The sequence below is a fragment of the Macaca mulatta genome, chromosome X (genome assembly GCF_049350105.2).
Source record: "Macaca mulatta isolate MMU2019108-1 chromosome X, T2T-MMU8v2.0, whole genome shotgun sequence".
NCBI lineage: Eukaryota > Metazoa > Chordata > Mammalia > Primates > Cercopithecidae > Macaca > Macaca mulatta.
The window spans coordinates 135964830-135985334 of record NC_133426.1 but is presented as its reverse complement, the minus strand read 5'-3'; the positions used below and the strand labels follow the sequence as shown (position 1 = coordinate 135985334).

At 38.4% G+C, this 20505-nt stretch overlaps 1 protein-coding gene and 1 non-coding gene across 9 annotated transcripts in view; one reads left to right on the top strand and one right to left on the bottom strand.

Annotated features, from left to right (window-relative positions):
• Nucleotides 1-227: 227 nt before the first annotated feature.
• Nucleotides 228-20505, top strand: part of SMARCA1 (SWI/SNF related, matrix associated, actin dependent regulator of chromatin, subfamily a, member 1) — a 76762-nt gene continuing 56484 nt past the window's right edge. For all 8 annotated transcript variants that reach the window (XM_015128164.2, XM_077989579.1, XM_077989578.1 and 5 more), the window contains exons 1-9: nucleotides 228-474; nucleotides 5593-5679; nucleotides 7559-7725; nucleotides 8067-8167; nucleotides 8274-8374; nucleotides 11891-12070; nucleotides 15784-15939; nucleotides 17664-17795; nucleotides 19064-19132. In XM_015128164.2, the coding sequence (XP_014983650.1) occupies nucleotides 301-474; nucleotides 5593-5679; nucleotides 7559-7725; nucleotides 8067-8167; nucleotides 8274-8374; nucleotides 11891-12070; nucleotides 15784-15939; nucleotides 17664-17795; nucleotides 19064-19132 (1167 nt within the window). In that variant the 5' untranslated portion in view covers nucleotides 228-300. The remainder of the gene's footprint in view (nucleotides 475-5592; nucleotides 5680-7558; nucleotides 7726-8066; nucleotides 8168-8273; nucleotides 8375-11890; nucleotides 12071-15783; nucleotides 15940-17663; nucleotides 17796-19063; nucleotides 19133-20505) is intronic.
• Nucleotides 5393-5464, bottom strand: LOC114675251 (small nucleolar RNA SNORD112). The gene has a single exon (XR_003726336.1). It is a non-coding gene; the product is annotated as a small nucleolar RNA SNORD112 (small nucleolar RNA).

Sequence of the window (20505 nt, the reverse complement as noted above, 5' to 3'; positions counted from 1 at the left end):
GCAACAGTTGGTCGTGCGGGGCCGGCCCGGGCTCTGGGTGGGGAAGGGGAGTCTCGCGATCGTTGAGGGGGGGTGGAGGAAGGGGGGAGAGTGACGGGGGGAGGCCATGACGTAGGGTGGGTGGACGGAAGTGGGGCAGGGTTGAGGGTTATTTAAAGAAGGGGGGGCCTGAGCGAAGGGGTTGGAAGCGGAGTGATTCCCCACCCCTGCTCCATCTAGCTCTTTCCAGTGCAGGCACTGCCGCCGCCCAGCAGCCCTCGTACCCTGTCTCGTCCCCCTCCTCGTTCCCGCTCCCACGGCATGGAGCAGGACACCGCCGCAGTGGCAGCCACCGTGGCAGCCGCGGATGCGACCGCCACTATCGTGGTCATAGAGGACGAGCAACCGGGGCCGTCCACCTCTCAGGAGGAGGGAGCGGCCGCCGCGGCCACCGAAGCCACCGCGGCCACGGAGAAGGGCGAGAAGAAGAAGGAGGTAAATAGGAAGGGGGTGTGTGTGTGTGTGGTGGACAAATCCTGTGCCTGGCCCCTCTGAGGGGCCCAAAGCCTAACCTTTCGGCGCCGACAGGTACCCGCGGAGCTTTGCGGGGCTGGGGGCGGCGGGTGCGGGGGTCGGCGGCGGAACCGCCTGGCGTTCGCTCCCCTCCCCCTTTCCTTCTCGCCGCCTGGAGGACGGGGGCGGGGCTGGGCGCGGGCGGGAGCGGCGCGGGGTGGAGGGGTGCCCGCTCTCCCGGGGCCTGGGGGCTCGGGAGCCCCTCGACAACCCTCGACCCCCTCCACCTTCCCGGAACTCGGGTAACGGGGTGGGGGATGGGGCTGTGCAGGAAAAAGCCTCCGCCTCTCCCTCTCCTCTCGCTCGCTCCCTCTCCCCCCCTTTCCCGTCGGCCTCTGCCTGGGAAATCTGGGCCCTTCAATCCCACACTCGCGCTAAAGGGGTTTTGCTGGGGCTTTTTTTTTTTTTTTTTTGTAATTCGAATTTCAAGGTGCTGCTGGTGGTTGCTGGGTGGAGGGTGACAGGGAAGACATTTCTTTCTTTCATTGGCAATGTCAGTCTTTTGGATGGCAGGAAAAAAAACCATCCCTTGTTCGTTTGAACCCCGCCTGCCGAGGTGGGGGTGTCACCCCGAGGAAAGGAGCTCTCTGCGTCGTACCCCCCCACCCCCCCAAACTGAGGAACCGTGGACGCTGGCTTAGGAAAATTTCCAACATCTGCACCCTCACCCTCTTCTGCCCCGCCCCCGACGGTATAGGGTTTCACTCCAGGGCCACCCCAATGGTCCCTCAATCCGGCCCCAAGCTTTCCAGGCTTCCGCCTCCCTCTCCTAGTGGGCGCTGCTGGCTCCTGGACACACACAGGTTTTTTTTTTTTTTTTTTTTTTTTTCCTTTAATTTTTAAAAAACTCAGCGTCGCCAAGATGAGCTGCTTCTAACGTAAGGGAACCGCTCTGACACATACTAAAGCCAATCCAGAAAATATGTATTATCTCCATAAGGCACATTTCGTGTGGCCCGAGACATGCCAATAAAACTATAGAACATTGAAAAATTGACATAAAAATAGGATGGGGCATAAGCATTTTTGATGTATGATAAAATTGCACAACTAATCGTTTATAGGTGGATTTTTTTTTCCCATTTACGAGTAGTCATATCGCAATTTTAAAAAGGTGGGTAATTTTGCTTTAGAGATCTCAAGTGGCTTTGTCTGAATCATTATATGATACTATACGACCAAATGAAAAGCTTTTGAGGAACATTAACACCTTTCGCCTTAAATGAGAAGAGTAATTTTAAATTTAGCAGTTGCTTATGTGACATATATTTTACTGATACAAGGTTGACTAAACAGAAGGACAATTGTAGTGCTAAATGAAAACCGTAGAAAACATACACATTGTAAGATCTACGCGGTACTTGGATTAGTAAGACAATATTGTTGATTAAAAGTGGGCGTAATACCAAGCATCAATATAAATCAAATGTTGGGAAATTCGGAAATGTCTCTGTGCTTTTTATTCCGTAGACTGGTCAAATGTGAGTGCCAAACTGCCTTTTGTATGGCAGGAAAGGTTGTCGAATTTCCAGGTTGTATACATTTTTGAATTTTGCATAAAATTTTTTATAAAATTTTGAATTGTGTAAAAACAAGGGACCAATAAAAAAAACTGTATAATATAAACACTGAGTTGATGCCTACATATTTGTCAACTCTGTTGCCTCATCAGAAATAGCCCTACCAGTACTTCATTTGTCCACTCAGGATAGGGGAATGAGGTGCTGTATGTCAGGAACTTCCTGGATAGCTGAAGTTTAGCCGCTGCATCATTTTTATTTTTAATTTTTCCTTAACAATTGAAATATATTACATACTACCTTGACACTTTAAATTGTGTACTAAAAGTGCAGATTAACCTCTTCTTCATGGTCATCAGTTAGTGTACTCAAACAGTGACACAAAGGCACCTGAAAATCCTGCAGGTTGTTCCGTCTCAATTAAGTAATCACCTACCAGACTCTTCCAGTATTGTGTTGATTTTTAAAAATAATTTTTCTGACCGGGCGCGGTGGCTCACGCCTGTAATCCTAGCACTTTAGGAAGCCGAGGCAGGTGGATCACTTGAGGTCAGGAGTTCAAAACCAGCCTGGCCAGTATGGTGAAGCCCCATCTCTACTAAAAATACCAAAAAAAAAAAAAAAATTAGATGAGCGTGGTGGCGGGCACCTGTAATCCCAGCTACTTGGGAGGTTGAGGCAGGAGAATCGCTTGAACTGGGAAGGCTGAGGTTGCAGTGAGCCGAGATCACACCACTGCACTCCGACCTGAGCGACAGGCTGAGACTCCGTCTCCAAATAAATAAGTAAGTAAGTAAATAAATAAATAAATAAATAAAATTTTTCTGTCTTCTTCCTTAATTGCCAGACTGTTAGCTATCACTTTTTAAACACCTCATCTAGTTTCACCAGAAATAATATGTTAGTTTATGATAAAGAATATAGGTGTAACAAAACCATAAACTCGTTTGAAAACAACTGTAAAATACAAAAGTGTCAGTGATAAAGCGGAGAAAGGGAAGTAATGACACGTGCACACCAAGGATGAGGGATGCTACTGCAGTGGAAGACATTTTCTTTTTTTTTTTTTTTTTTTTTGAGACGGAGTCTCGCTCGGCTCACTGCAAGCTCCGCCTCCCGGGTTTACGCCACTCTCCTGGCTCAGCCTCCCGAGTAGCTGGGACTACAGGCGCCCACAACTGCGCCCGGCTAATTTTTTGTATTTTTAGTAGAGACGGGGTTTCACCGTGGTCTCGATCTCCTGACCTTGTGATCCGCCCGCCTCGGCCTCCCAAAGTGCTGGGATTACAGGCGTGAGCCACCGCGCCCGGCCGGAAGACATTTTCATCTTGGGTTTCTGCTGTGCCTTCTTGTAGAGTGCCTTCCTCTAGCCATCTTTCCCATGTCTTTTACTGTTGCTTGTATTCTCGGTGACATGGGAAGCCAGATTTTCAAACTTGGTGGAATTGTCTACCAAATAAAATAAAATAGGTTTCTGAATGAGAGCACTTTCATGATGAATACAGTAGATGAGATTTAGTGAATTGACCTGTGACATTTACCTACTCAAAGGTATTTTTGCTTGCCTTCTGGTTGTCGAACTTACTTGGTTTAAGTGACGGTTGGATTACCCAGCACTGTAGAAATTGGAGATGGTATCTTTGGTAATGAAAACATCAAGAAAAAGGTCATGGTCTTTAAAACAAGCCATTTTGTTGACCTTGTGCTGCGTTCTCATGGCACCTAGACTCAGATAACAAAATCCAAAGGAATTCATTAGAGTCTGTTAGTCACCTTTCATCTTTTCTTGTATGAAAAAATGTAGTTTTGAGAATGCACACACACACACACACACACAAATGAGAAGGTTTAGAAGATAGGTATTTTAAAATTTGTTGTGGAAGATACTGCCAATTAAGTAATTACCCACAGCTTTTAATAGCCCTGCTCAAGATTAGAAATTTTAATTAGCATATAATTAGATTTTGATGGTAGTCTACCGCAAGGTAAGCAAAAAAGTAGTGGGTAAAATGTTTTTCTAGGATTAAAGCTTTAATTTTCTGTAAGTGTACTTCCCACTTTATTATATACACTTGTGTATATGAGGAAGTTATTTTCACTGTTTTGAAACTGGAAAACTACACTTCATATAGCCTTTCAAGGAATGAATGATAAAGGTATGGATTTGATACCCAATTTTTCTTGTTGCTTTGAAAATAAATATGATTTATATTATATATGGCAGTCTGAAAGTGTGAGTTTGAGGGGCTCTTCAGCAGTTTTCTATTCTCATCCATCCAGGATTACCTTCAAAACGTTCCACATAGATGTGTACATGTCAGATGCTGTAAATCAAGATGGTTATTATTTGGGTTAGTGTAACTGAATGATATCTGATCAGTGCTACAAAGAAAGAGTCTGGACAAGGTCAAATTCCATAATCTCAGTTTGGATTTCCTCAAAATAGAAATTTTAGTAAATATTAGAAGACATATTGGGGCCATATCTTTCTTATGTTTAAGGTCACATTCTGTTGATTTTTGACCTAAGTTTTCAGAGATAGTTTGACAAAAGCCATGATGGTTTTCACGAACAAATTTGTGTTTTCACTTACGCAAAGTCTGTGTTAAAAATGAAATACTCTCATCTTTGGTTCTGATGGGTAGATTTGTGTTTTTATTATTTTATTTCTTGATTTCTTATAGGGAAGGAGGCTTATTCTATATATGTATTTATATTTACCAGTACAGGCTTGTCTTTCCAAAGGATAGGGTGCATGAGATAACCCCCTTCCCCAGGTAATCTCTGTATTAAGTTATTGATTGAGGTTAGTTTTTGCTAAATTACAATTTTGAAATATCAAACATTAATACTTAAATAGCCTTGATAAATTGCTTCTACAAAATATTTATGCAATATAAATAGTTTAGTTTTCTTTCCAGTTAGAGAAAATTAACATAAGCCAAAAGTTTAAAACTGCACTATTATATTAAGTATATATGATCACATTGCATTACATAAAAAATTAAATATTCTTATAATGCTATGAAAACAATTTAAAAAGTATTGTTTTAGGAACAGAAACCACAGTTTTTCTTCTGAAAGTGTGGCATATTTCCATGACATGAAGGAGTGTTTCTGAGAATTAATATTTACTTTCTTTGAATTCTTTGGTTTGTGGTTGATATTAGCCTTTTCTAGATTTTAAAATCTCTTATTTAATGTTTACACATTTTCTTACACTGTAAATTAAAGAATGGATGAGAAAGCTCAATGTTTCGCCTTTTGGGTTTTATTCCAATTAATATTTCTCTGGCATTCACAATTTTTCAGATGTTTTTATTGGACCTCAGGTGTACAGAACTGGATTAATCATAAGCCTTGCTTCGTGACATGCTCTCATCGTCAGTCCATGCATGTCCCACATTGATTTATATATTTAGTTATGTAATTGCTTTCCACCTTCTTCTAATGAGAACATTGACCAATTTAAGAACCTTGCTTTGCAATTTGATGACATTTATTTTCTTTGAAATTCTAGAAAAACGTTTCTTCATTTCAACTCAAACTTGCTGCTAAAGCTCCTAAATCTGAAAAGGAAATGGACCCGGAATATGAAGAGAAAATGGTAAATGTACTCTTGGATAGGATAGTGAATGCTGTAGTTAATTTTTATAGTTGAGATGTTAAAGACGAAAAAATACGTATGTATATGTAATGCATAGAGAATCATCGATTTTAGAATTGGAAAGTAATTTAATATACAATCTGTCACAATATTTTATGTTGAATAAATTAACCTCATTTTCAGATGAGGAATTAAAGGATCAGGGAAGCTATATGTCATAGTTGGGACTAGAAGTCACATCTCATTTTTGTTCAGTGCTCTCTGTCCCATAATAAAATACTTTAAGCTAGAAATATTTATTTATGAGGTGAAAAAATCAGTGGTAATACCACTTTGGCTTTGTGACCTGAGAGAAATCCAGTCACAAAGCCAGATTTTCATATTTTTCTTTCTTTCTCCTTCTTTGGACATATGAATAAATGCTACACATTAATGAAATATGTAATACGTCAATACACTTTAAAGGGAAGAATATTTGTCCAATGCATGAAAATATCACATATTTAAGCAGCATAATCTTAGTTATACTTACATATTGCTTGCTATAATACATTTAATTATTTAATTTTTAGTCACTAAAATCCATATTTTAGCCTTAATTTTAACTAAACTCTTATAACCTTGGATCTTTCAACAATTTGACAGGTGGTCGAAATGGATTTTTTTTTTCTCTGAGGGATTGTTTTTGCTATAATATTATAAAAATAAGTAGAGATGAAATATATATTTTTTGGTTGTTGATAGCTATTTTATAAGACTTTATGTTTAAGGCCACATCTAATGTAGGTAGGCAATGTTTTAACAACTCTAAAAATAACATTCCAGTGAGGATAACATAAAATGGAAAGTTTTTGGCCTCCTTCCAGCTCATGGTCTGAATTTATCTAACTCTTATATTTATGTTAATGAACTCTTCTGTAAGTTTTCTGGGTTATTAATTATGCATCCTTCATTAGCAATCAACTATTCTTTACTCTGTGGTTGGAAAGCGACTTTGAATAAATAAATAGTCTATTTTTTCCTTTATCTAGAATGATGTATATGTCTTTTGATCTTTTAAGATTTTTTAGTGAAACAAAGTTTTATTGCCTGTATATGGTACATGTTCCCTGACCTTTTACAATGTATTGAGAAATTAGAATACATATCAACTTTTAATAGTTAATATATATTAACTATTTCACATATATGTGTGTGTGTTTATATATTTTTCCCAAATTCTGCTTACTTTGGGGAGAAAGTTTATATGCTACTAGCATAAAATACAGTTTTCTAGATCCCTGTGAGTGAAGAGAGGACTGTTTGTTACATTACTATACCATGACATTGAAAATATTTTGAGACAAGATGATACTGTATTTTAAGATTTAAGTTATTTCTGGATACAACTTGAAAATTCTTAAGAGTTCAGTTTATGGTATATATATATAATAGTTAATTTATATTTCAATATTTGGGATATGTTACATATTTGATGCTTAATTTTGTTACTATTTTATTTAATAAAATAATGTTTTGGAAAGAGATTTGCTTTATGATTATGACTCTTTAAGAAGGATATTTGTTACTGGGGAATTTACTGTCTGTCAGATCATTTTTCTTCCCTTCAAACTATTTGAAAATACATTTTCAAATTCTGCTATTTATTAGCTGTGCAAGGTTGGGCAAATTACTTACCCTCTCTGTGCTTCAGTAGCATGTAGTTACAGTGGAGATGATACCTGTAACTACGTCATAGGTTTCTTAAGATAATTGAGTGGATTAGTATGTTTAAAGTGCTAAGAGTGTTGTACAAAGTAAATGCAATGCAAGTATTCGTTAAATGACTTTGAAGGAATGAAAAGCAAAGTCCTTACTTTTCTTTTGTTTTGCAAATTAGAAAGCCGACCGAGCAAAGAGATTTGAATTTTTACTGAAGCAGACAGAACTTTTTGCACATTTCATTCAGCCTTCAGCACAGAAATCTCCAACATCTCCACTGAACATGAAATTGGGACGTCCTCGAATAAAGAAAGATGAAAAGCAGAGCTTAATTTCTGCTGGAGAGTATGTTGGCACCTCTCTCTCTATTTTCTTTCCTTTCTCCTGCCTTTTCTTCCTCCTGTCCTCCCTGATCCCTTCATGCACCCCTTCCCTCTTTATTGTTCAGTATACCTTCATGTGACAAAAAATAAGGGTATTGCCATTATAATTATGTTTTGAAGACACCTATATTTTTTTCTCACTAGAGGCTGATCAGTAAAAATGTAGGCTGGTTCTACCGATTTCTAAGCAATACCTTGGACAACTCATTCTTTTTCTGTAAAAGATAATAGCCATGTACACTGATTTAATTGATACCTTAGCATTTGGGTCGAATATGAAGGGATTTCCTTTTTTAATTTCAGCTACCGCCACAGGCGCACAGAGCAAGAAGAAGATGAAGAGCTACTGTCGGAGAGTCGGAAAACATCTAATGTGTGTATTAGATTTGAGGTATCACCTTCATGTAAGTACTTCATCACATTGGTGAGTTCTTTTTCAATTTAGTTTTAGAAAAATTTTACTTGAGTATATTAATGAAAGTATGAAACGTCCTTGCATTTTTTCCCCAGATGTGAAAGGGGGGCCACTGAGAGATTATCAGATTCGAGGACTGAATTGGTTGATATCTTTATATGAAAATGGAGTCAATGGCATTTTGGCTGATGAAATGGTAAGGAATCGGTAGCTAAAACCACATTCTCAGTTATCAATGATTTTTATGTAAATTTGAAAAACCTGAGCTTACCTGCCCCCGCTCCCCGATGCCTGGAGGCTTTTTTAAAGTTGTTACCATGTAAAAGGTATTTTGTAGCCTTAGAATTATTATTATTTTTTTGAGAGAGGGTTTCTCTGTGTTGTCCAGGCTTGAGTGCAGTGGTGCAATCTCGGCTCACTGCATCCTCGACTTCCTGGGTTCAAGCGCTCCTCCTGCCTCAGCCTCCTGAGAAGCTGCGACTCCAGGCACGTGCCCACCACACTGGGCTAATTTTTATTTTTATTTTTAGTAGAGACAGGTCTCGCCATGTCAACCAGACTGATTTTGAACTCCTGGGCTCAAGCAGTCCTCCCACCTCGACTTCCCAAAGTGTTAGGATTACAGGTGTGAGCCACAGCACCTGGCTAGAATTGTTTTGTTAAGTAACCGCTAGAACACAGACTTTCACAGGCCATAAAACTCTGCTTTCCTCAAGTGGTCCAAAAACCTTCCCTGTACTTTTGTTTTTGTTTGCAGTTTGGCTTCCAGGAAGCACAGAGTGAAGATGGATGCCCAAATGATGCCTTTATGTAACTTTTTAAAAAAAATTTTTTTGAGATGGAGTCTTGCTCTGTCACCCAGACTAGAGTGCAGTGGCACGATCTCAGCTCACTGCAGCCTCCACCTCCCGGGTTCAAGCAGTTCTCTGTCTCAGCCTCCTGAGTAGCTGGGATTACAGGCACCTGCCACCACATCCGGCTAACTTTTTTTGTATTTTTAGTAGAGATGGGGTTTCACCATTTTGGCCAGGCTGGTCTTGAACTCCTGACCTCGTGATCCACCCGCCTCGGCCTCCCAAAGTGCTGGGATTACAGGTGTGAACCACCCCCACCCTGACTTTATGTAACCTTTAATGGTCTGCCCCATGTGTCCTTCTGTCTTTTCCTATTCTTTATCTACTTGTCTTTCTTACTTTCCTTGTCGTCTCTTTATTTCTATTTTGCCATCAATTTATGTTCCATGTTTTGATTGTAGGCTACCTGAAATCCTTTTGGGAATAAGGCGGGGTATACAAACCAAGCAATACATAAATGACTGACTGAATATATGCATGTGTGAATGAATATCAATATTTTGACTTGTGAACAATCAAAAAGTGCATAGGTGGAATAAGGAACGAATAAAGAGTAATGCTGAATCTTGATACAGTACAGTGCATGGTGGGGCTTTGGAAATCAGTGAAGGAGTTATAAATGTGTAATAAAATAACCGAACAGGAAAAAGTAAGGCACGTAAGATGCTAATTCATCAGCTAAAAGGGGAATATATGAAGGCCTATATTTGTATTTGAAGACCAAATTAATAAAATGGGATTTAAGAGAGGGCAGGGAAAGTTCTAAATCCATATAACTCAATAATATTCGTATTTATGTGACTCTGAAACCATACTTGTGACCACTATTATCCAGAAGAGCCACATGATGATATGTGCCCTATGGCGTCTAGTATAGTTAGTAGTCAGTTGCATAAGTACTCATCCCTGGTTGAGCAACTGTTGGGTGTGTGGCAGAGGATCCCTTAAAGCAAGGGTCTGTAGCTCCTTATATTTAGGTATTCTGATTTGAAGACTATTGTCAGTTCAGAGGGGGAGGAGCTTGGTAAGTTGGACAATGGAAGGACCAGGATTATTTGCCCCAAGCAGCTCTTGGCTGCAGCCTGTCTAAACATGAAGGATCTGGTCTTTAGTGATGTATTTATGCTACCAGATATATATAATATATGATATATAAAATATATAAAAAATATATATCTAGTATCAGCATAAATATATATTATACATAACATATTTATATAATATATAATATATAAATATACATATCATATATACTTAGATATAATATTTAAGTATATATGATATGTATATTTATATGTATATATATTTTTTGAGATGGAGTTTTGCTCTTGTTGCCCAGGCTGGAGTGCAATGGCGTGATCTTGGCTTACTGCAGCCTCTGCCTCCCGGGTTCAAGCGGTTCTCCTGCCCCAGCCTCCCAGGTAGCTGGGATTACAGGCGCCCGCCACCACGCCTGGCTAATTTTGTATTTTTAGTAGAGATGGGGGTTTCACCATGTTGGTCAGGCTGGTCTCAAACTCCTGACTTCAGGTGATCCACCCGCCTTGGTCTCCCAAAGTGCTGGGATTACAGGTGTGAGCCACTTGCACCCAGCCAATACTAGATATGTTTTAATTCCTAAAAAATAGACACTTTAAGGAGTATAGAAAATTTGGAAAAAAATAAATAAATCACTAAAATTAAATTATACTTGTGCTACTTAGAAGTAACCACAGCTAACATTTTGGCATATTTCTTTTTAGTCTTTTTCTTCTGGTTGTACTTATTTTGTATAGTTGAAATCTTATTGTATGTATAATTTGACATTCTGATTTATTTACATTCATACATATTTTCCATGTAATTAAGACATTTTCTGAACATAATTATTACATAATAATCCTAGGGAGGTACCATAATTTTATTCAACTTCTCTCTTATTGCTGTTCATTTGGATTGCCTGATGTATAGTGTAAATAATGCCACTATAAGAATCTTGTAATTTAGTTTTTCTGTACCTCTCAGATTATTTCCATAGGATTCCTGGAAGTAGAATTACTTGGTTAAGGAATATAAACATTTTAAGGTTTTCATGTATAGTATTCATAAAAGTTGTCTCATTAAGTGACATATCAGATAGGATACAATCTAAAAAAAATAGCTTTAAGCAGACATTTATAAAAAGAAGTATATATCTTGCTCAGAGATAAAACCAAAAGCAGTTTTAAGAGGCCAAAAAAGGCTTAGTTCCCTTTCTTATGGGTTAGGTATCTGTTCATAGGTATTGAATATGTTATTTTTTAAAAAGTCCTCTGGAATTGGTGATCTCTCTAAGGTTCTTTCTGGCTGAAAAATTCTGTTCTTTTGTGGTTCCTAAGGTTTTTAAGAGTGTGAGATGCAAGTACAGAGCCACAAGCCCCTTGAGACACATAGTCTGAATATTTAATGTCTGGGCTGTAATAATGTTAGGAACAATAAGAAAGAAAGACCAGTATCTAAGCAGGCTGGCAAAGGAAGCGTGTCTTTGTAAAACAAACACACAGAAAATTCCTAACTTCAGAACAAGTAGAAAAATTATCTAGTAGATTGCTTGCTCCTTTAGGAGGAAAAATGTTCTAAATAGAAAGTTGCTTTGTTGAGCAACATTCTGACTGCAAGTTACTGTTTTCAGTTTGTGCTCACGGTAAGTACAATACTGAATTGGAATGATTTGATTATCTTCTTTAAAAAAGGTATTTGGTATTTTTACTTTTCATTGGTAGAAACATAATTGCCTTTGCGAGATAGTGGACAAAGATATTTTGTTATGTTGTTGCTAACAAGATGTTTCCATACAGAAAAAATGTTCATGGATTTTTTTCCTTGTGATGATAATGCAGGGTCTTGGGAAAACTTTACAAACAATTGCTTTGCTTGGTTACCTGAAACACTACCGAAATATTCCTGGACCTCACATGGTTTTAGTTCCAAAGTCTACTTTACACAACTGGATGAATGAATTTAAACGATGGGTCCCATCTCTCCGTGTCATTTGTTTTGTTGGAGACAAGGATGCCAGAGTAAGTGAGAAACGTGTAAAAAGACAGTCAAGAATAACAACATTTCTGGAGTTTAGTTACATATTATTGCTGTTGAAAACATCTGAGTTGACTACTACTAAGTAAGACTTAAGTTGTACGTACCCTAAGCTAGGCTCTGTTTTAAGTGTTTTGCATCTATTTAATTCTCACAACACTCCCATGAGGTAGATATATCACCTGCTAATAATAGACAATCCATTATTATGCTTCGTCTACATTTGCTTTAACTAGTTAATTAACCTAAGCCGTTTTGAATTGTACTTTGAGTGACTTTTCATTAAAAGCATCTTATTTTATTGACAGTATATCTTACCAGTGACTCTCATTTGTGCTATTTTGAAGCCAACAATATATAAATTTGCATGACTTAAAATTTTATATTTAAGTTTTTGCCTTTTGACTTGGTATACACACACACATATGCATGTACACAACTGGAACCTCTTCTATATGTACAGAGAGCCTCGTGTTTTGTGTTTATGCATAGACACAGCTTTCAGTTTTGGTCTTTGAACAGAAAAATACATGTCTGTATATGTCATCAGGTAATATTAGAAACTGGGCATTTTTTGGGGGGGTGTTTAAATTAGCCATTTGTCAATCTAGTAGGCTCCAGTCATTTTAGGACTGTAGAATTAATCTAAAACTAATAAATTATGCAAAAATACTAAAATAATCAGCTTAGAAAGCATATTATTAAACTTTGTCTTTATTTTGCCTCCAGAGAACACAGTTTAGAGATGTATTCTGTTTTCCATATTTAGATAGGTTATCTAAAGATATCCTCAAAAGAATGGTAGCATAATGAATTACATAATTTTATCCTCATCATTTTGCTTGAAGAAAAATTACTTAAATTTATTTAAATTTAACATAAATAATTTAAATATTGAAATATTGAGCTCATAAGTTTGCAATTACAGGCCAGATTCTTCCCTATGCCTAATATTTCCCCAAAGCAAATTAGTCACTTAGAACTCTTTCTGGTCACCACTGTTACCTAATGTAATACCACTCCATATAAACTTTGCATTTCTAAAGTATTGAACTTTTGCTGAAATTATTTCTTAAAGATTAAAAGCAAAAGATACATATCTAGGTTTGTGTTTTCATAATGTCTCAGTATATTTATTTTATGACTGCCCTATCTCTGCTTCCTGGGGAGGCTGGGATTCTGGTGGCTTGAAAAATTTCTTTGTTTCTTTTTCCAGAGGCAGAGTCTCGCTCTGTCGCCCAGGCTGGAGTGCAGTGACGCAATCATAGCTCACTGCAGCCTTGAACTCCTGGGCTCAAGCGATCCTCTCACCTCGGGTTCCTGAGTTGCTGGGACTACAAGTGTGCACCACTGTGCCTGGCTTTGAAAAATTTCTTAATCTTGAAAACCAGTCTTCAAAGTTAGTGTTTTTCAAATTGTGAGTTGCTACCCATTAGTGGGTTGTGAATTCAGCTTAGTACTTGGTGACAACAATTTTCTACAAGATTGAGAGAGAATGGAATAGCAAATTGCAGAGTGTTTCATACTATAATAAGGATAAATATTGCTTTGAGAAACTCTTAAGTTGCCTCTTTCTGTGTACACACACTCAAACATATATGTTTATGCTGGATTGCAATTCAAAAGGTAATTTTGCTGTGGCCCATGGTCAAAAGAGTTTGAAAACCAATAATTACTAATTGCATAAATAATAAATGTACCATGTTCAGCACTTAGAGATCGATGTGGATATGAATAGAGGAAGTCCAGATCATTATATATAGACAGATTTGAATCTTGGTACAACATAGGATAGATATGTTGGGTCTTTGTATTTTCCTGGTCTTCTGTAAACATTTTATGAAGGTAATATTTTAATAATAAAAATTTGATGTAGGTTATAATAGGCATTTAATTGAGTTGGGAGATTATTAGAGATACTCTTGATCCTGTCTGATTGATACCAGTGTGCTTTGTGGCCCCTTCCTTTTCCACGCCAGAGGTATCAAAGATAGTAGACATAGAAATGGGTTTGATTTCAGTTATGGCTTTGCTACTGATTATGTGGGGTTGACTGTCTTGAAGGGCCTTAATTTTTTCACCTCTAAAATGAGAGCTTTTGGATTATGTGACACCTTTAATGTTTTTTCAAGATGTTTAGCTCTAAATTTATCCAATAGTTACAAAAAATTCAAAGCAGAGCTAATTTAAATTAAAAATATGCATTTGTTCCATGAAACTTGTAGGTGAAACCATCAAACTGAGAGCTTCACAAAATCAAATAAGGATAAGGTGTTAGCACGACTGAATGGGGTCTGGCACTCTACTTCTCTTTATTTTGTCTCCTATTCCCTAATGTCTTAATTAAATTTATAAATGTGATCACTTCCCAGGGTGCAACTGAGATCTCTGAAAAGGCCTTTTTTTTTTAAATTCTGTCCTCCTCTTCAGTCCAGGTGATTCTCTTATACATAGTAGACACTCAGTAAATATCTGTTGAATGAGTCTGCAGTGTGTTTAGTGCATAGTTGTGAATTATGAAATAAAGACTTGGCAGGGAACAGTTAATTTTGTTTATGCACTGTAACTTCAGATTTATAAAACTTTTTTTTTTTTTTTGAGATGGAGTCTCATTCTGTCACAAAGGCTTGAGTGCAGTGGTGACATCTCAACTCACTGCAACCTCCCCGCCTTCTGGGCTCAAGCAGTTCTCCTGCCTCAGCCTCCCAAGTGGCTGGGATTACAGGTGTAAGCCACCATGCCCAGCTAATTTTTGTAATTTTTAGTAGAGATGGGATTTCACCATGTTGGCCAGGCTGTTCTTGAACTCCTGACCTCGTGATCTATCCGCCTCGGCCTCCCAAAGTGCTGACATTACAGGCATGAGCCACCGTGCCCAGCCAGATTTATAATACTAGTCATCCTCTTCTTAATATAGATTTTGCTGCTTCCCATTAACTTTTGTGGTTTTATTTTGACCGATAACATCTGGAATTCAGCTCATACAAGTTAAAAATGCTCTCAGTCAACTTACCTACCATGTTGGCCACTGCCTGTGAAGACTTAAAAATAGTTTTAAATAGTCTCACTGTTTTCCATAGCCTCCTGTACTAGACAGAGCAAGTCCCCTTTATGAAATCACATTTGTAAACCTCATGGCAACATCTGGAACTTCACAAAAACATTAATGGGCTTCCATGACCTTTTAACAAAAAGTGTATGACTCAGCCCAGCTAGAAAATGAAGAAGGGACATACGAGAGTTCTCAAAAGGTTGGAATCATTCATGCACATTGAGTTCTTTCTATTTGTTCAAACTGTATTATGTTGGTAACTCTTGGATCTTGGCAAGAATATGTTGTTCAGAAAGAGTTACTTTGTCTGTGTTCTTTTGGATGCCCCATGATATAAAGACAAGCCTAGTAACTTTGTGATTCCTGGTCATATGGACTTTTCTAGGTCATTGAATATGCGGTATTTCTGTAAGGGAAGCCTTTGTTTCTCTTCTGCTAATGAATATATTAGCAGATCATCCAGATAATTGACCACACAGCTATCTTTGGGCCTCAGTTTTCCCATCTCTAAAATGGATGAAACTAAATGATCCTCAGGGTCTCTTACAATTCTTAATATTTTCTTGATACTTTAATTCTGTGATCATCTTGTAACATCTTCTAATATAAATATATTCTAATATGAAGTATTTTATTTTGCATTAGGCTGCTTTTATTCGTGATGAAATGATGCCAGGAGAGTGGGATGTTTGCGTTACTTCTTATGAGATGGTAATTAAAGAAAAATCTGTATTCAAAAAGTTTCACTGGCGATACCTAGTCATTGATGAAGCTCACAGAATAAAGAATGAAAAATCTAAGGTAAGTTATCAATATCTTTATTAAAGTTTTCATTTAATTACCAGATTTGTTTGTTCCCTTTTCTGTATTCAGAATAAAAAATGATGGAACAGTCGGGTGCGCTGGCTCACGCCTGTAATCCCAGCACTTTGGGAGGCCGAGGTGGGCGGATCACAAGGTCAAGAGATCGAGACGATTCTGGCCAACACGGTGAAACCCCATCTCTACTAAAATACAAAAATTGGCAGGGCGTGGTGGTGCGCACCTGTAGTCCCAGCTACTTGGGAGGCTGAGGCAGGAGAATAGCTTGAACCCGGGAGGCGGAGATTGCAGTGAGCGGAGATTGCACCACTGCACTCCAGCCTGGCAACAGAGCGAGACTCTGTCTCAAAATGGAACATCATGATTTTATTCATGGAATGTGAATGCAAATCTAAATTATTGAATATAAGACACATTAAAATTGAGCACAGTTTTTAATGTAAAGAAAATTAAGTGTTCCTTTGCTCTACCTCCTGTGTCTGTGTTATGCTGTAGTATTTTAATTTTGTTGAGAGTATTTAGTGTACAAATATCATTTGTATTGATTTATTTTTTATTGAGGGGCTACCTTATATGTATTTATATGGATGAGAGAAAATAATTTCCTGGAATTATCTGACTTGTGTGAATTAGAGTGTGGTGTTAACATTGAAAAATATCAGTATTTCTTGCCATTCAATTCCATCAGCAGTAGGAAAAGCTTCAATTATGGTGAACCTCTCTTTGGATCACTGGGCTAATTTGGGAGAAACAGGGACAGAACTGGAGCGAAACCACCAGGTGGATTATACTAATTTCAAATTGGAACTAATATCTGACAAGAGGATGCATGTTAGAAATAATTTTATATTTAAAAGCATTATAAAAATGCATTTTTGTTCACATGATTACCATTTTTTTGTGCTTTTTGTGTCTTAATTTTTGTGGTCTTGTGTTTAGAAAGTTAATATAAGTTACTGGGAAAATAAGCTCAATTCTGGGGCTTAAAAATTGTGACCAGGCCAAGTTAGAACATGTCTAGGCATGTAGATGAATGTGGTTGGTGGGGAGATGGAGATTTTATTGTGTAAAATGGCTAACCTGGATTCCATGGAGAAGTTCTGACTGTTTTCTGTGAGCCCAAAATGGGGAAACTAAAATATTGAAGTTGCGGGGAGGGTCTCAGGTATAAATATGATCTGCATTTTTTTTTTTTTTTTTTTTTTTTTTTTTTTTTTTTGTGAGACAGAGTCTTACTCCGTTGCCCAGGGTAGAGTGCAGTGGCATGATTTCGGCTCACTGCAACCTCTGCCTCCTGGGTTCAAGCGATTCTCCTGCCTCAGCCTCCTGAGTAGCTGGGATTACAGGCGTGCACCACCATGCCCAGCTATTTTTTTTTTTTGTATTTTTAGTAGAGATGGGGTTTCACCATGTTGACGAGGCTGGTCTCAAACTCCTGACCTGAGGTGATCCACCTGCTTTGACCTCCCAAAGTGCTGGGATTACAGGTGTGAGCCACTGTGACTGGCTTGCATTCTTTTAAGTATAGAAATGTTCAGTTTTGCCTTACTGCAGCTTTGTCACTTGAACTGGGGTATTTTTCCATAGAAAATTTTCAAGTTATATTGTAGTAAAAAATGTATTGGTTGGATAAATTACAGTATAACTGAATGTTGAGCATTCTAATTAGTAAAATAATCCTCATATGAGTATTATTTTTGCAGCTTTCAGAGATTGTTCGTGAGTTCAAGTCGACTAACCGCTTGCTCCTAACTGGAACACCTTTGCAGAATAACCTGCATGAACTGTGGGCCTTACTCAACTTTTTATTGCCTGATGTCTTTAATTCTGCAGATGTAAGTTTAAGCCATACATTTTAAGTATAACTTTTTTATGTTCATTGACATGTGTTTTAAAACACTATAGATTGAAATTTATGGTACTTTTTAATTTGTAATTTTTTATCTGCATGTTTTGGTTTTCTTAGGAAAGAGTTCTTTAAAAGTTTTTAAATGGGGATCTTTTGAGAGATAGTATGCTTCTTGTCTTTGAGATTAACCTGCATGTTCAACTTTGCCTCTATCACATTGCTCCTAAAACTTATGATATGAGGCTGAGTCCATAGTAGTGCATTCAACATTTTACTTTCATTAAGTTGAAGTGGTTTGAAACATATTTCTGTATACTAGTTTGGCAGGTGGAAGCTATAAAATGATCTTTGATTATTGTAGGCATTGACATTTGGTGAGTGCTAAAGAGCTCAGAGTATGTGAAAGACAGCATATTGTGTAAATGTGTGATTTATATATATATATTTTATCATTAACACAAAGTTATGCTAGGACACCAAACTAAATTGAAAGATTTAAGAACTTTGGTGCTTGATTTTTCCCATTATTGTTATTATTATTATTATTTTAAGAGGGAGTCTCACTCTGTTGCCCAGGCTGGAGTACCGTGGCGCAATCTCAGCTCCCTGCAACCTCTGCCTCCTGGGTTCAAGTGATTCTCCTGCCTCAGCCTCCCCAGTAGCTGGGATTACTGGTCCCCGTCACCACACCTGGCTAATTTTTTGTGTTTTTAGTAGAGACAGGGTTTTGCCATGTTGGCCAGGCTGGTCTCGAACTCCTGACCTCAAGTGGTCTGCCCGCCTCGGCCTCCCAAAGTGCTGGGATTACAGGTGTGAGCCACTGCACCCGGCCCCATTATGATTATTAATTAATAATAAAAAGTAGCAAGTTCAACCATAAGTTGGTTTGCACACTTTATTTTGCTTTTATTTGTTTTATTGTTTGGTAAAATTAACATTTTTATTAGCATTATGTCTTTGATTTTATATTCTACTTTTTAAACTGGACATAATATTACTACAGTATGGGGAAGCCTAATATCTTTTAAGGAAAAAGTTGATGGAATTCTTATACAATGGGGCTCAAATTTTGTTAACTGCTCCAGTATTTTACCTATTTTCAGAAGTAAATAATAGTAGCCATCACAGCCAATAATATTTTTGAAAGTACTTTTTAAATGCATTATTTCCATATTGGTTGTGTAAGAATCTATAGAATATCAGGTATATTTAAAAAAACTGTGCACTCATTGGAGAATTTCCGCCCCTCTACAGGACTTTGATTCTTGGTTTGACACTAAAAATTGTCTTGGTGATCAAAAACTCGTGGAAAGACTTCATGCAGTAAGTAATAGCAGACAAGAACATTCAGTAATTAAATAGTGTATACAGATTGACCCAGCAAACAAAATGCTATAGACTCTGTTTGAACTTGTGTTTGCCTCTTGGCTCAATGTCACTGTTTCTCCCTCCCAACCTTTCTGACAGCCTCTTTTGTGTATTTTTGTTTTTTTTTCCTCTATGTCCTCAGCCTCTCTCTAGAACAGCTTTTTTGCCTTGGCTCTACCCTGTGAACAATGTGGTCCTCTCCAACAGAGAGGCTGTTCCTGATCCCACACCCCACAGTTCCTCAGGATGGTATTGGTATTCTTCTAGTTCCCCCACTGCCACTTCTAAGCCACTGCTTCTCCACTGTCATGTATAAAGCTCTTCCTTTGAGGCCTAAGCTGTCTTGCAGTTTTACCCTCCACCCATTCTCTTTTCTGTTAATCTGTTCATCATCAGGTGGCTCCTTAACGTTTATTGTTTGCCAGTTTTATATTCTTTTTTTCCCTTTGAGAGGCAGAGTCTCACTCTGTCGGCCAGGCTGGAGTGCAGTGGCATAATCTCAGCTCACTGCAACCTCCGCCTCCCGGGCTCAAGCAATTCTCCTGCCTCAGCCTCCTGAGTAGCTGGGATTACAGGCATGTGCCACCTCACCTGGCTAATTTTTGTATTTTTAGTAGAAATGGGGTTTCACCGTGCTGGCCAGGCTGGTCTCGAACTCCCGACCTCAGGTAATCCATCCGCCTGGGCCTCCCAAAGTGCTGGGATTACAGGTGTGAGCCACTGCGCCCAACCTTTTTTTTTTTTTGAGAGAGTCTCGCTCTATAGCCCAGACTGCTGGAGTGCAGTGGCATGATCTCGGCTCACTGCAGCTTCCACCTCCTGTGTTCAAGCAGTTCTCTTGCCTCAGCCTCCCAAGCAGCTGGGACTAACGGCACGTGCCACCACCCCCGGCTAATTTTTGTATTTTTAGTAGAGACAGGTTTTCACCATTTTGGCCAGGCTGGTCTCGAACTCCTGACTTTATAATCCACCCATCTTGGCCCCCCAAAGTGCTGGGATTACAGGCGTGAACCACTGTGCCTGGCCCCAACTCTCTATTCTTTGATCGCAACTTCTCATCTCTTTCTAGTACTTTCGTTCATGTTAATCCTTCTGTACTTGTCCTGTTACCTCACAGAGACCTCTAATCCCCAGACCTCTGCATTTTCTCCCCATGTATCAGCTTATTCCTGTTGTGACTTTTTTCTCTATCCAGCAGTTAACTCATTTTCTATCACTCAAACCATCTTTGGCCACTACTCCTAAGCTCCCTTGCTCCCTTCTCCGTCTGCCATACCTGCCTAAAAACCGTAACCTGGAATAATGTAATGTAACTGTCTCTCTGTCTT